This window comes from Cydia strobilella, chromosome 4, assembly GCF_947568885.1.
Source record: "Cydia strobilella chromosome 4, ilCydStro3.1, whole genome shotgun sequence".
NCBI classification, from domain to species: domain Eukaryota; kingdom Metazoa; phylum Arthropoda; class Insecta; order Lepidoptera; family Tortricidae; genus Cydia; species Cydia strobilella.
In genome coordinates this window covers 1,539,415-1,553,881 of record NC_086044.1, presented here as the reverse complement: position 1 = coordinate 1,553,881, position 14,467 = coordinate 1,539,415, and the positions used below count along the sequence as shown (strand labels likewise).

The 14,467-nt window shown below is 40.5% G+C and overlaps 1 protein-coding gene across 1 annotated transcript in view; it reads right to left on the bottom strand.

Annotated features, from left to right (window-relative positions):
* LOC134740894 (laminin subunit alpha-2) overlaps window positions 1-14,467 on the bottom strand; it is a 313,744-nt gene that overhangs the window by 28,265 nt on the left and 271,012 nt on the right. The window contains exons 26-35 of the mRNA XM_063673547.1: window positions 12,139-12,216; window positions 10,541-10,789; window positions 9,875-10,056; window positions 8,240-8,501; window positions 7,263-7,434; window positions 6,480-6,689; window positions 4,942-5,447; window positions 4,133-4,288; window positions 2,186-2,266; window positions 1,389-1,648 (exon numbers count right to left, since the gene is read on the bottom strand). Of these exons, the coding sequence (XP_063529617.1) occupies window positions 1,389-1,648; window positions 2,186-2,266; window positions 4,133-4,288; window positions 4,942-5,447; window positions 6,480-6,689; window positions 7,263-7,434; window positions 8,240-8,501; window positions 9,875-10,056; window positions 10,541-10,789; window positions 12,139-12,216 (2,156 nt within the window). The remainder of the gene's footprint in view (window positions 1-1,388; window positions 1,649-2,185; window positions 2,267-4,132; window positions 4,289-4,941; window positions 5,448-6,479; window positions 6,690-7,262; window positions 7,435-8,239; window positions 8,502-9,874; window positions 10,057-10,540; window positions 10,790-12,138; window positions 12,217-14,467) is intronic.

Below are 14,467 nucleotides of genomic sequence, written 5' to 3'. Positions count from 1 at the left end.
GCTTAATGTTTTAAATAATAAATGACAAATTAGAGTTTTGAATGATTCACGGTTAGTTTCACTAGACTTATATTGACCGGGATATAGACCGTGATTACCTTTTGTAATATTTGTAATATTTGTGAGCTCCCGATATTTCGACGCAGTTACATGCATCATGTTCACGGGTGACTGAAGATAGCGGGTGGGTGTCAAAGTTGTGTAGACAGCGCTCTGTCTACCCTCATTCTTGCGCGTCGGCTGCGTTCACTTTCAACGTTACCAACGGTCGCATTCACACTTGTTGGTCCGGTCGCGTTCACACTGGTTGGTTGGTTGGTTGGCTGGTTGGTTGGTTGGTTGGTTGGTCGTTGGTTGGTGGTTGGTTGGTGGTTGGATATCGGAAACTCACAAATAATACAAAAGGTAATCACGGTCTATATCCCGGTCAATATAAGTCTAGTGAAATGACAAATTACATTGAAATTAAAACTTTTGAAACGAAGAGTGTATTTTTGACATTTTAATTCTTATTTTAAGGTAGGTACATTTGCTTATAATTCTCTTAAGAACAAATTAAATAATTTTTCTATGAAAATATTTTAATTTGTGGTTTTTCAAGTAGACACACTACTATTTAAACTATAAACTGAAATAAATGTCATATACGAAGGAAAAAATTATCAAAGCCTCCAGCGTCCAGAGCTGGAATCGAACCAGCGTACCCCGTTTACCGGACAGGTGCCTGAACCGCTCGGCTATCCGGTCACGGTGGCATGGGTCGAAATTAAAATATTTTCATAGAAAAATAATTTAATTTGTTCTTAAAAGTATTATAATGGCAGCGCCATCTCTCTTCGCTAGCCCGTAATCACCCGAGTTGATTCAGTTAGAAGGTCGAACCATACTGTTCTACCTTAGAGATGGCCAGGGGGCGCCACAAGCCTTCGGGAATTGTCATATACTTGGAAATTTCGACCCATGCCACCGTGACCGGATAGCCGAGCGGTTCAGGCACCTGTCCGGTAAACGGGGTACGCTGGTTCGATTCCAGCTCTGGACACTGGAGGCTTTGGTCATTTTTTCCTTCGTATATGATATTTATTTCAGTTTGCTTATAATTATTGTTTGTTAAGGGTCTCCGACAAGCTCGGTTCTCCATACAGACGTAGTTCCGCTAAAAGTGGCCCCATTGTTTAAAATTAATTTATTTACGTTACATGTCCGTCTTTGGGTCACAAACTTACATATGCGTACCAAATTTCAACTTTATTGGTCCAGTAGTTTCGGAGAACATAGGCTACGACGGACAGACAGAGAGACGCACGAGTGATCCTATAAGGGTTCCGTTTTATCCTTTTGAGGTACGGAACCCTAAAAATAGAAAACGGTAATGTTATTTAGAGTACCCAGGTAATTTTGGTTCGTACCTCTTATACTCTCTCGCTTTCGCCCCGAGCTCCTTCACATGCGTCTCCACCGCGTCCAAATACTTCTGCCTATACGTCGGCGTCAAATTGTACAGAATGCCTTCCTTCTCCTCCGCCGCGGGAGTGAGCGAGTCCAACTCTGCAGCTAAGGCGGGCAGAGAGAGAAGGAGAGAGCGTGCGCGGAGTAATGCAGAGCCGGCGTCGTCAACGAATGTGTGGTTGGAGAGAGATAACACGTCCTGTAGAGGTAGAATTAAAGATTGAGCGTAGTAAGGGATTCTGTGTGACTCAAACGTGCTGAAAACTGATATTGAAGTTTAGAAATTAGTTCGAAATTGCACAGTGACATTCACGATTCGGGCATTGTCGTATTGAAGGGTATATAAACAAATAATACATATTAAGAAACTTAGCTGTTTAACAGATTAGCAGAATAATTAAAGAATTTTATGGAATAAGAGAAGCAATCACTAAAAACTTCAATTAATATGTAACATTACACTGATTTAAACATTCACGATTTTTATTCATTATTATTCACAACGACGGGACTTGATCGCGTAAAATAAGTTTTAAATTTACCTCCGACGTTTCGAGGACGGCGTTGTCCCCGTGGTCCGTGGTCTCGGAGACCATGACCACGACCACGGGGACAACGCCGTCCTCGAAACGTCGGAGGTAAACTTATTTTACCCGATTAAGCCGTCATTATGAATAATAATGAATATGTAACATTATATATACATAGTAAATCTGTAACTTAATATTACTCTTACCTCTAAAATAAGTCTGCATCGCAGTCCAGTGTCCCTAGCGGCCGCCATTCTGGGCCTAACCTCCTTCTCCATGGCCGCGACCTTCAATACATAAAAAAAACTACACTGTAATTATTCGACTTCGATACTCAAAGCTTAAACCCCACTAGATGGCGTCACTTTCGCAAATTTTCAGATTTTATTTTTTTGTGGAACAGTCTTGGTATCTATATACTTAAAAGTATGTTTTATGAAACAAAAGTTTTTCTATTAATTTAGCGCAAACTAATATTCGAAAGTAGATAAATGCAAAAATATTTATGTCGTAATAGTGTGTAGTGACTTAATTAAAGTCGATTGAATTTTGTATGAAAATCGAACCACCTTAAGAATCTCATAAACTATATTCGCATATTAAATATATTAATAACGGGTCACTCACGTGTTTTAAGTCGAAAACGCTCGACATGTCACCGTCGACGCAAGCTCCTGATGACGCTCCTCGGTACGGAGTGAAACATGTCGAGCGTTTTCGACTTAAAACACGTGAGTGACCCGTTATTAATATATTTAATATGTCTATGTCTCACGGAAGTTTTGTTATATATTCGCATACTTTTATCTATACCTATAGAGCTCCTACTCAACTAATATGAAGCTTTCTCATACCAAGTTTAAAATGCAGTCTGTACCACATGCGCATGGGCAGGGCCGGATCTAGGGTAGAGCGAGTATAGCGGCCGCTCTAGGCGCCGGATGGCAAGGGGGGCGCCAAAATGGCAAAGGAGAAAAAAAAAGTTTTAAAAGTCGCGAGTGTGACGCGGGCCCAAAATACGGTTCGTTTTGCTTTTGGGTAAAATTAAGCTTCAACGAAGGGCGCCAAAACCCGATTTCGCTCTACCCTGATCATGGACTCGGGCCGGCACTGCGCATGGGCATTATTTAGGTGTTGTTCCTTCAATGTGGTAGATAAATTGAGGTTATTATCCCTTAGATTTAAGGGCAGTCTCCCACAGTGCCTAATCATCGCCTGATAAAAACTTGCGGGCCATTCAAAGATTGAACTGTCCTAAAAATAAGGACACTTGCAGTAATTTAGACTGGAAGATTGTGTTCGGCTTTCACGGCTTCAAAACAAGTAAGTAGGTACGGTACGACAGTGGCGCTGGCTATGGGATAGATTAACAAAAGTAAATTAGACTTATATTGACCGAGATATAGACCGTGATTACCTTTTGTATTATTTATGAGTTCACGGGTGACTGAAGATAGCGGGTGGGTGTCAAAGTTATGTAGACAGCGCTCGGTCTACTCTCATTCTTGCGCGTCGGCTGCGTTTGCTTTCAACGTTACCGTCAGTCGCATTCACACTTCCACATGATGCATGTAACTGCGTCGAAATATCGGGAGCTCATAAATAATACAAAAGGTAATCACGGTCTATATCTCGGTCAATATAAGTCTAGTGAAACTAACCGTGAATCATTCAAAACTTTAAAGTAAATTATACCTTTAAAAGTGGAAAAATTACTGCCTTGGGTGAGACTTGAACTCACGGCCTCTGGATAGATACTCCAGCGCTCTGCCAACTGAGCCACCAAGACCTCATCCATAGTCAGCAAATCTTCCCACTATATGGGTCTAGGGGACCCTAGCGACATCTACCGTAAGTGTTACACTTCTTAAACGGCCACCGGAGTTCCAAGTCATATTGGAAATTCACCAGTTACGATGTGCTACCCATTCTATATTAATTTTTAACAAGAAGAAACGTCTGCGATCGATGCTATTAAGCTTAGAATAAATTTAAAAGTGGAAAAATTACTGCCTTGGGTGAGACTTGAACTCACGGCCTCTGGAGTTCAAGTCTCACCCAAGGCAGTAATTTTTTCACTTTTAAATTTATTCTAAGCTTAATAGCATCGATCGCAGACGTTTCTGCTTGTTAAAAATTAATTTAAATTATACCTTGTCTCCAGCCATCCAAACGGCATCGACCAGTCGTGGTAGGTCTTCAGCCTTCTCATGCCAACTCTCGAAAGTATTCTGTAGGCCGCGGAGACGCGCATACGCATCGTCTATACTGTAGTTTAGCTCTTGCACCGCGGTAGATTGCACGTTCGCCTGGAAATACAAAAAATAAATGAGTTTTTATAGAAAATCAATAGGTATATCGTCTAAACAAGTTGCTATATTTCTTTTGTTATAAATACTTTCTGTAAAGTTTAACTTTAGATTTTGGAATGGTTATTTTATTAAATTCAAATAGTTATTAAAGTTAAAATAAAAAAAACCGGCCAAGTGCGAGTCGGACTCGCGCACCGAGGGTTCCGTACTTTTTAGTATTTGTTGTTATAGCGGCACAGAAATACATTATCTGTGAAAATTTCAACTGTCTAGCTATCACGGTTCATGAGATACAGCCTGGTGACAGACAGACAGACAGACAGACAGACAGACAGACAGACAGACAGCGAAGTCTTAGTAATAGGGTCCCGTTTTTACCCTTTGGGTACGGAACCCTAAAAATGTTTGGTTTATTGATGCCACTAAGTTAATAAAAATAAGAACATGCAGACATCGAAGGCCAGATTCAGTTCGAACCGAACGTTATATTTTTGACTTTGAAGACAATAATGGTAGAGCATTCTAACCTGGTAACAAAATATATTATAATTATTTTTTAAACTCATTTTTATCTTTAAGAGAAAAAAAACCTTTGTTTAATAAACGACAGTACTCTAGGCGATAAAGTTAAAGAAAAAAAAGTTACTCACCGCATCATAAACATCATTAGCTCCAGAAATGTAATCATTCAACCTCACATCCTTAATATTCCTCAACAAATGTCTCGCCTCCTTAATCGCTCTATGCGCACCCAAATGTCTCTCTCCCCTCGCAAAGTCGTCCAAAACCGCTACCTGTTCTCCCAATTTCTGCCTTTGCTTTAGCACTTCTTCTAATCCACTCATGCTTTCTAAGCTTAAAGATTTCGCCGAGTCCTCTTTTGTTTCCGCATCTTCTTTTAAAGCGTGTAAATCAGTAAATATCCTATGCTCGGAAGCTTCCAAGTTACTAACATCGTTTTCAAAGTTTTTAGAATGGTCCAGGGTGTTAACGAACTGGTACAAAGAGTTGCGGAGTAGTGAGGTGTTGTGCGAGTACTCGCGGACGGCGGGGTGCGGTCGAGGAACGCGGCCGAGCTCGGCGAGGTCGGCGCTGCGGAGCGAGGCGGCGAGGTGGTCGATTGAGTCGAGGAGGGTGGTTGTGCACCCATCGCAAGCTGAAAATAGTTATTTGTTATACAAGGGTGCAAAGTTGTATTTTACCCGCGAGTGTGGAATTGAAACACGAGCAAGCGAAAGGATTCTATAGTTGAAGTCGCTTCGCTCGTGGTTCAACTATAGAATCCTGAGCGTAGCTAGTGTTTTAACACACGAGAAGTAAAATACATTTGCACCCGTGTGTAACACAAAACTTTTCCCCTCACTATAGCGAGGAAAGTGCAACATCCACGGGCGTTAGATCATCTTCATCAACTGGAATCACTATTTTTTTTACGATATTATAACAAAAAACTCTGGAAATTCTGTACTTTTACGTGAGAAGTTTTTAAGTAAAATTTTTGTTGACAATGTTGACATTTCTGACGTATGAAATGTCAATGATGCGTTTTGACATTGCATCGACTTAACTTGTGCGTTCAGAATTATATTTAACATAATTATTAAAAAACAAACGTTTATTATGGAATTTTAAGGTTTATGACTTAGAATCATTAAATAAAGCTAAATCTGGTATTTTTTATTAGATTCTCAAACCATTTATTTAATGATAATTAATATCGAACAAACCATTATTATGAGCGTTTTACGTTTTGTTATCTGTCAACCTACTTAAACACGCTCCATCCAAGGTCAAATTACTTTCCCCACTAGTGGATAAAATGCGTTTTCCCCGCTTGTTTTAAAGCATAAAAGACGGCTTTCCGAGCTAGTGAGAGGAAAAAAAAGTTTTACAAACATAATATGAGCTTTGATACTTTTGACTATAAATTAATCGGATTTTCTCACATTTTGACATTTTGTTTGCCAGAAACGTGATATTTGTCGAAAACTCCCCCATTGACTTGATGATTGATTGTTGAGATTTGGCTTGACCTCCTCCATCCATAAGCTCGGTCCTTTTAATCACATTTATCAATAGTCGCATAATTACGAAGCGGCATTATCTGCACACATCACACATTCGTCACATTAGGGAGAATACAACGTCATAGGCATTGGGTAGATTATAATAATTATAAAGCACTTACGCCTGCATCCGCCGCCATCCATCCACAGCTTCGGTCCTCTGCACCTATCACACTTATCGCCGGTCGCGTAATCGCGACACCTGCATCTTCCGCGCCCGTCACACTGGGGGGACAGCGAGCCGGCAACGTCGCACGCGCAGGGCGCGCAGGCGCCGTCGAGTAAGCGGTAGTAGGAGGCGGCACATAGCTCGCAGTCAGTGCCGGCGTAGCCTGAAAACAATAGGGTTGTTGAATTTTATAACTAAATTTAGTTAAATAGAAAATGAGCAATTTATCACAATACATTACTATTATTGTGATAAATTGCAAACTTAAAAAATATATGAGAATAATAAATAAATACAAGACTTCAAATTTTTTTAACTTCCAAGTAGAGAAAAAATAGTGGTACCATTCGATTCCTTACATTTTATTAAAAAAATATATTGTATAGCAACAATATACATTAACGCAATATTTCACCGACAAAATCGCAATTTCCTTGTTTTCCACGGCTTCTAAGCAATAGCGACGTTACATGCTGCTGACGTCACGATGTAATGCCAATTTGTAAGAAGCGTTTCGTCAGTCAAATGCGGCTAGACTTTGATCATCATTTGTTAAATTTTGTATTGCTTTAAGACAATGGGTCCCATGAAGAGATTTGATCCTCAAAACAAACCTGATCGACTGATACCATTAATAAAAATGTGTGGAATACCCTATTACATAAGATTGCTCTTGTACAGAACTGTACAGTTTTCTCCCTATACTTAGTAAGTAAAGTGTGCAAAAATATCTCACCAGGTTTACACAAGCACTGCAGCCTTCCCCCCTGCATGGCGCAGGCGGAAGCAAAGTTTCTGGCCCTGGAGGGGCAGGGGCAAGCTTGGCAGCCGCCGGGGGCGTCCGCGGCTCCGTGGTGACCCTCGGCGCAGCGCTCGCAGCGCGGGCCACCGGTTCCGTAGGTACAGTTCTAGAATATAACACATGTTACTAAGCGCCACTTGCACCATCCCACTAACCCGGAGTTAACCGGTTAAATCGTTAACCCTTTGTCAAATTGTACTAGTAACCAGGTTTAACCGGTTCACCCCGGGTTAGTGAATGGTGCAAGTGGCCCTTAGTTAAATAAGAGCTACAGAGTGCCCTAGTCTAATCTGCCAGTGAATTTATTTTTACTCGATATTAATTTCCTGATTACGATATTGCGGGACAGAATATTCCATTCCTACAGAGCAGCGGTCGGCAACAGGCGGACCGCGAGCCTCCCTGGCTATTTTGTATGTAATATTGACAAACGACAATGTCTGATAAAGTAAAAAATCAGCGTACTTCGTAAACTAATATGAGGCCCTTGGCTGCTAAAAGGTTACCGACCGCTGCTATAGTGGACTATTCATTTGTAATATATGAAGGAGTTTTCTGTCCAAATCACGATCCTCTTCCAATACAGTCAAAAGGCTTCGCATCTTCCTCTTGTCTTATAACAATCGTCCCAGCCACACTATCTAGGTGCACTGAACGAGGTGGTACTAGACTAAGATAATCCTAAATTTCAAGAGCGAATTTTCTAATTAGTGAATTCCAAAACTTGTTCTAAAGATGACTTAGGTACCACGCAATGTCCTCGGAGGTCTGCAAAGTTGTTCCCGTAACCCCGCCCAAAAGCGAGCGTCGGAACACCCCAGAGGTTTTAGTCCGTGTGAGTCGGACATACCCACTCGGTTTCTCCGGGTGGGATCCCTAACGGATTTCCCCTAGGTAAAAAAAAAAGGTACCACGCAATGTCCAGTATCAGGATCACAGCTAACAGCTCTTCCATTGCAGTCACAAGGCCTCGCATCTCCTTCCAATCTTATAACAATAGTTCCAGCAACGCTATCAAGATGAACTTTAACAGGAGGCATCCAGAAGCCGATGGCGGGCTCGTGACAGGATGGCGCGGAGTATCCAGTGGGACAGGAGCAGAGTTCCACGCCCAGCGCGGGCTCGGAGCGGCTGAAGCCGGGGATCGCTGTGTCTAGAGACACGTTGAGGAGTCTGGAAAAGAAAATTTTATAATTAGGAGGGAGGGAGCTTTAACTAAAATTTCGGATATAAATATGGTAACCTAACAAGTTTTGAAAATAATGTCAAAGCAAAAGCTGGATATTTAATCTACATATTATTTTGAAGGGCAAAACATGACCTCCCGTTGGAATTTTTCTTTCTCTTTCTACAGGTTGATTTTCAGTTGTATTTCCATTCACAATTGCTACTTTTAAGAGAATTAGGCGGAAAACTAAACGAGTGTGATGTCATTCAAGGTCAATATTCCCCATATTAACAAAATTACGTAGACATAATCCAGTGCCGCCAGCATGGAAGCCTGTGATTCCTCAGCAGAATGCCAGTGAGTGTTGTGACAGTGTAGTGGACATAGTGAGTTCGTGCTGTGTGTCGCTACAAGTGTTAGGTGACCCAAACCCAAACACACCACTATGCCCGCCTACAACGAGAGCGCAAGACCTCCCCAACCGACTTTCTCGGCGCGCGGCAGTACGCGAAACACGGCCGTCGTGAACGCTGCTCGCACTATTAGTGCTTGAGAAAGGAGACCTAGGCTCTCCGAAACATGTCGCGCGAGTGACTAAAACAAATGAGTCTAAACCGTGAAATTATTTAATGTTAGAATATCTCACAACAAGTTTAAATTCGATGACAGAATCCAGCTTCAGTAGGTCTTGCTTGCTTGATTTGTGATGTGAGGACATGCATGTTTCTAGAAGTACTTATTATGTATATAGGTAAGCTACTTGGGTATGTACTTCTAGAAACATAACTAAGTTTATCTCAATATTATTTTTATGTATTTATTGTAATGTTAAATGTATGATAATAATTATTCTGTATATATAGTGGTAGATGTAAGCATTAACATAGTTATAAGTACCAAAGATAGATATAACTCCGTAATAGATGGATACAGTCTAAGGAAAAAACGTGCCTCGAAAATCAAGAAAATTTGATTCTCGTTCAGAGGGCGCTACTAGTTTTGGCCTACAGTCGTATAGATGGCGTTGACGGTTTCGTTTGTTATTTAACAATTTTAACGCATATCAGTGAAAGAACATGGGTCAAAATCATAAAAATAATTAATGCAAATAAAAAAAAATCATTTATCTATATTTAAATACATTCTAACGTATTTTTATAAATCTTCATTTTTAGTTTTAAAGTGTGTCGACAGATGGCAGTGAATTTACTGGGGTTACAAAATTTACTATGACAGTACCGCTCTAGTATAAGTTACTCTATGTAAGTAATTATTAACACAAGCTATGAGTCTGTAACAGTTACTCGAAAAAAATGATTTATTATAAAAAAAAAATGATTTATTATTATTTGTAGAAATAAAATATTAAAATACTCACAATGCATGAACATTGTCATCGTGTTTAGGCGCCCTAGTGGTGACTCTAACTAGTATCCGTTCGACCTTCCTCAGCCCAAGCATGAGGGCAGCACGGGTTGCTTGTAGATCGTTGCGTGCGCGCACCCGCCATAGTGATTCGTGTAGGCGGATACCGTGTGTGTTGTTGATTGGAGGAGTGCGCTGAAAAAAACACAAATTGTGTGAAATATCGTTAATGTAAAAAGCAAAGGTAAATTAAGAATCCAGGGGAAAACGACAACACTAAATTCTTACTGATTGCCGTAGTGTATTTTTTGTATTTTATATTGATGGATATTCATACAACATTACGGCACAGATTTTTATTTTATTTGTAAAGGAAACATACGACGGGTATTATGCCAACATTTTAATATAAAAAAAATCTCGATAAAACCCCTCTCGTGGCAATGGCACTGGTGTTTCGAGGCCTCTTATTATGCATCAGTTACCTAAACACTTATGGCGTTATTAATAAACGCGTTACTGGCCTGAATTAGCTATGAATCGTTTGTCTTTATCTGTCATTTTGACTTATATATTTGCAAGAAAGGGATAAAACATAAATTAAAAAATCAGACCCGTAAAGTTTTATGAATAAGGGGGAATAATTACTTTTTTTTCTATGGGTAACCTCTAAACTTACCTCATAATAATCCAGCACTACATCCCTCCCATACACCCTGACGAGCGGGAACCTCCTTATCGTCTCCTCATCCAGGCCCTCCCCCCCCTCCTCCTCCACCCTGAACCTGAGGAAGCCGCCGTATGACGTCACCCGGTCCCCTAGGAACCGCTTGTCCAGCTCCATGTACACGGGGACTGGGGGCCAGGGGAGGGTGATCGTGGAGTCTAGGGAGTGGGTGTGGATGGCTATTAGAGAGTCTTGGTCTACCTGTAAAAAAAATATCATAATTTACCAAAGTCGGTAAAACAAGATGCGAAACTTTGAAATGCGGAAATGACCATGGGAGACCGAATTTTCGCACGTACTTGTTTCGAATTTACCACCTTTTGACAAATGCACTGACATATATGTATAGATAAGCTGTCGATAACAAATTGTGTCCACGACATAGACATAGTATAGTAGTTATAGACATGAAACCGAGCGACCAGGAGTAAGAGAAAGACATATTCATGTATTGACAGGTTAATGTATAGCAGCATAATCCTTTTTCTCTTTCACTCTTATATATTTCGGTATTTCGCCATCGCCTCCTACCTATGCTGCCATAACCCGACCATGAAAAAAAACCCGGTCGGTGATAAGGACAAAGCATGGCACTATTTTCTCTTTCCTCTTATAGGAATCGCAATAAGACTATCTTTCACTATCAAAGAGTGTCAGGCCCTTGGTCCGCGAGGTGTCCGCCATTTTGTGCGTTTGACGTCTGTCACTAAGCTAAAGAATACGCGCAGCTAGCCGGTAGCAAAGAAGTGCATGCACTTCTTTGAGGTGCGGAAACATTTTCTTCGAGAGGCCGCCTCTAGTGTATACATATTATCACCTTTTGACAAATGAGACTGAGAAAATATGATCTAGTATAGTTCAGGCAACTTAATACCAAGAAATGACACAAATAGAGTCTGTTCGGAAAGAGAAGAGTCGTGGAATGTCTTGCGTCCCATACATTCCAACGACTCTTATTTCCGCACAGACTCTAGTTTACATGAATGTGACTGACATTCCAACCCATAGGAGAAAAGGCCTTATCAGGGGTCGTAGCACGGTACGCTTATCACCATGCCTGTCACGTTCTAACAAGTATGTGAGTGCGAAAGTGACGCACTTAGTGATAGAGGAACCATGCTGCGCGGGCAGGATTAGTCCGGTGTCTTCAAGATGTTTTCCTTCACCAACTGGTATATATCAAACGATATACAGAGAAAGCTTTTGTTAGGTGGATTAGAAAGATCTTTAGAGAAATTCGGCCAAGTGCGAGTCGGACTCGCCCACAGAGGGTACTTTTCAGTATTTGTTGTTATAGCGGCAACAGAAATACATATTCTGTGAAAATTTCAACTGTCTAGCTATCACGGTTCATGAGATACAGCCTGGTGACAGACAGACAGACGGACAAACGGACAGTGGAGTCTTAGTAATAGGGTCCCGTTTTTACCCTTTGGGTACGGAACCTTAAAAAAACCGTGACGGGGAGTTAACGATATTAAAAACCGGTAAATAAAATGTAACAGATTTCAAGTTTATGGCAGGTACAAAATTACAAACAGGTTACTTACTGACTTAATACTATCTCCCTGAAGTAGCGTAAGGTGAGCTGGTGCCGCCGCATGCAGAGCTGCGCGAGTCAGTCCAGCCTGTTGGGGTCGTAAAAATTATCTAATTATTAAATATATGTTTAATGTTATATATAGGTATATATATGTATGACGGGACGACCTAGACACCTTTCTCAACAACTGGCCGGAGGAGGCACTATATCGGGAGTCGTGGAAGACAAGGGGAGAGGCCTTTGCCCAGCAGTGGGACACCATAATGGGCTAGTAAAAAAAAAAATGTTTATGTTATGTGTGTTGTTATGTCTTTTAGCATTCATGATAATACGAATTGAGTATCGAAAGCGGACTCCCGTTTAAAAAAACGCAAACCGACTCATGCTTGGCATTCACGAATGAATATCGGGGTCCCTTTGTTTGACATAATTATTGAAAGTCATAATGTAATTGTCATATTATCATTAGTGTTCACTCACTATACTGCACTGCACTTCCTACTTTTTGTAATGAAACACTTCACTTGACAACTTAATACTCATTTATTCCGAAACCAAATTTACTATATACGGGGCTGTGGAAAAATCTTAACAGCGCGAAGCAGCCGATATAACAGCGACATCTATTGTGAAATTAGGCAACTCTAAAAACTAAACATTACTACATTCAACATCCATAGGTCATTGGTCCTTCGGAACATAGGATAATCGTGAGTACAGTGACAGTGGAAATAAATGTGAAGTATCAAAGACTTAGTTAATTTTCGCGGTAACAAACACTTCGCGTGAATATTTCGCGTAAAAAAAGACATAGTGCAATTTCGAGTGAATTTAGGACTTAGAAAAAAAACCGCTGAAAAAACACTTAGAATAATTTGCTTAAATTTGGACTTAGTCGATTTTGTGGATTCTTGGACATAGCGTAATTTCGGTGGAAAAATTACTTTGAAAAATTGTGTTCAAAAATAAACTTAGAATAAAAATAGACTAGTCATTCACTTAGCAAATTTTAAAGAATAATGGCTAACATAGCATCACAAGAAGAACTTTTTAGTCAGATTAAAAGACTTCTCACTAATCACAAGAAAACTTCGTCAACGCGTTACACAGCAAGTTACTTGAAAATACGCATAGAGTCGCTAGAAGAGTATTGGAATCAATTCCTTACTGAACACCGAGAAATTCTGAAGTCTTCAGTAAACGTTGAAGAGAAAAAGGAACTAAAAGCGCTCTATAATGATGTCGAAGATTTCTATATGGAGTTCAAGACTAGTTTATTGGAACTGACGGAATCTGTCACAATTCAAGAAGGTGCCTCACCTCAAGTGCCTCATGCATCTCAACCTCAAGTTGTCACAAAGAGTAAACTCCCACCGATAAACCTCCCTTCGTTTTCCGGTGATTACCAAGAATGGATGCACTTCAAGGATTTGTTTATCTCTATGGTACACAATGAGCCGGGTCTGAGTGACATACACAAGCATCATTATTTGGGGTCAAGCTTGAAGGGTGAAGCCGAACAAGTCGTCCGTCATTTCAAACTCACAGCTGCCAATTATGGGAAGGCTTGGAACGCCTTAGTCTGCCGCTACAGCAATGATAGAGTGATAGCTAATACCATACTGAATCGCCTGCTCAATCAGAAGAAACTCACATACGAATGCTCTAAAGGCCTCAAGGATCTTCTTGATACCACAAATCAGTGTCTCAGTAGTCTAACGAATTTGAAGATTGACATAACTACTTGGGATTCGATTATCGTGCATATTGTGGTATCCAAGTTAGATAGTGAAACTCACAAAGCTTGGGAGCAATCACTTGGATCTTCTATAGAGTTACCCACTTATAACAAGCTCACATCATACTTAGAGGGACGATTCAGAGCGATGGAAATGGTACAAGCGACACAAAAGAAAGATAAGAAAGAGACCACATTTCAACAACCAGCTACTGCACCTAAAATAAAGAATGTGAGATCTTTCACCGCTGAAGTTGATACGGAATGCACATATTGTAAGAAAAGTCACTACATCTGTCACTGCACTGAATTTGCACAACTCGACATAGATCAACGTAAAGAATTTGTAAAGAACAACAACTTATGCTTCAATTGCCTTGTCAAAGGACATTCCATACGGAACTGTAGACAAGTCACAACATGTAGAACCTGTAATCGCAAACACCATACGCTTTTGCACTACCAGAGTACAACTGCGAATACAGTCACGATGGATACACCCACAGAATCTGAAGACACACAAATTAAGGAACTCACAAGTCTGAAGGTTTCACAAAAAGGCAAACAAGTGATATTAGCCACAGCACAAATATATTTA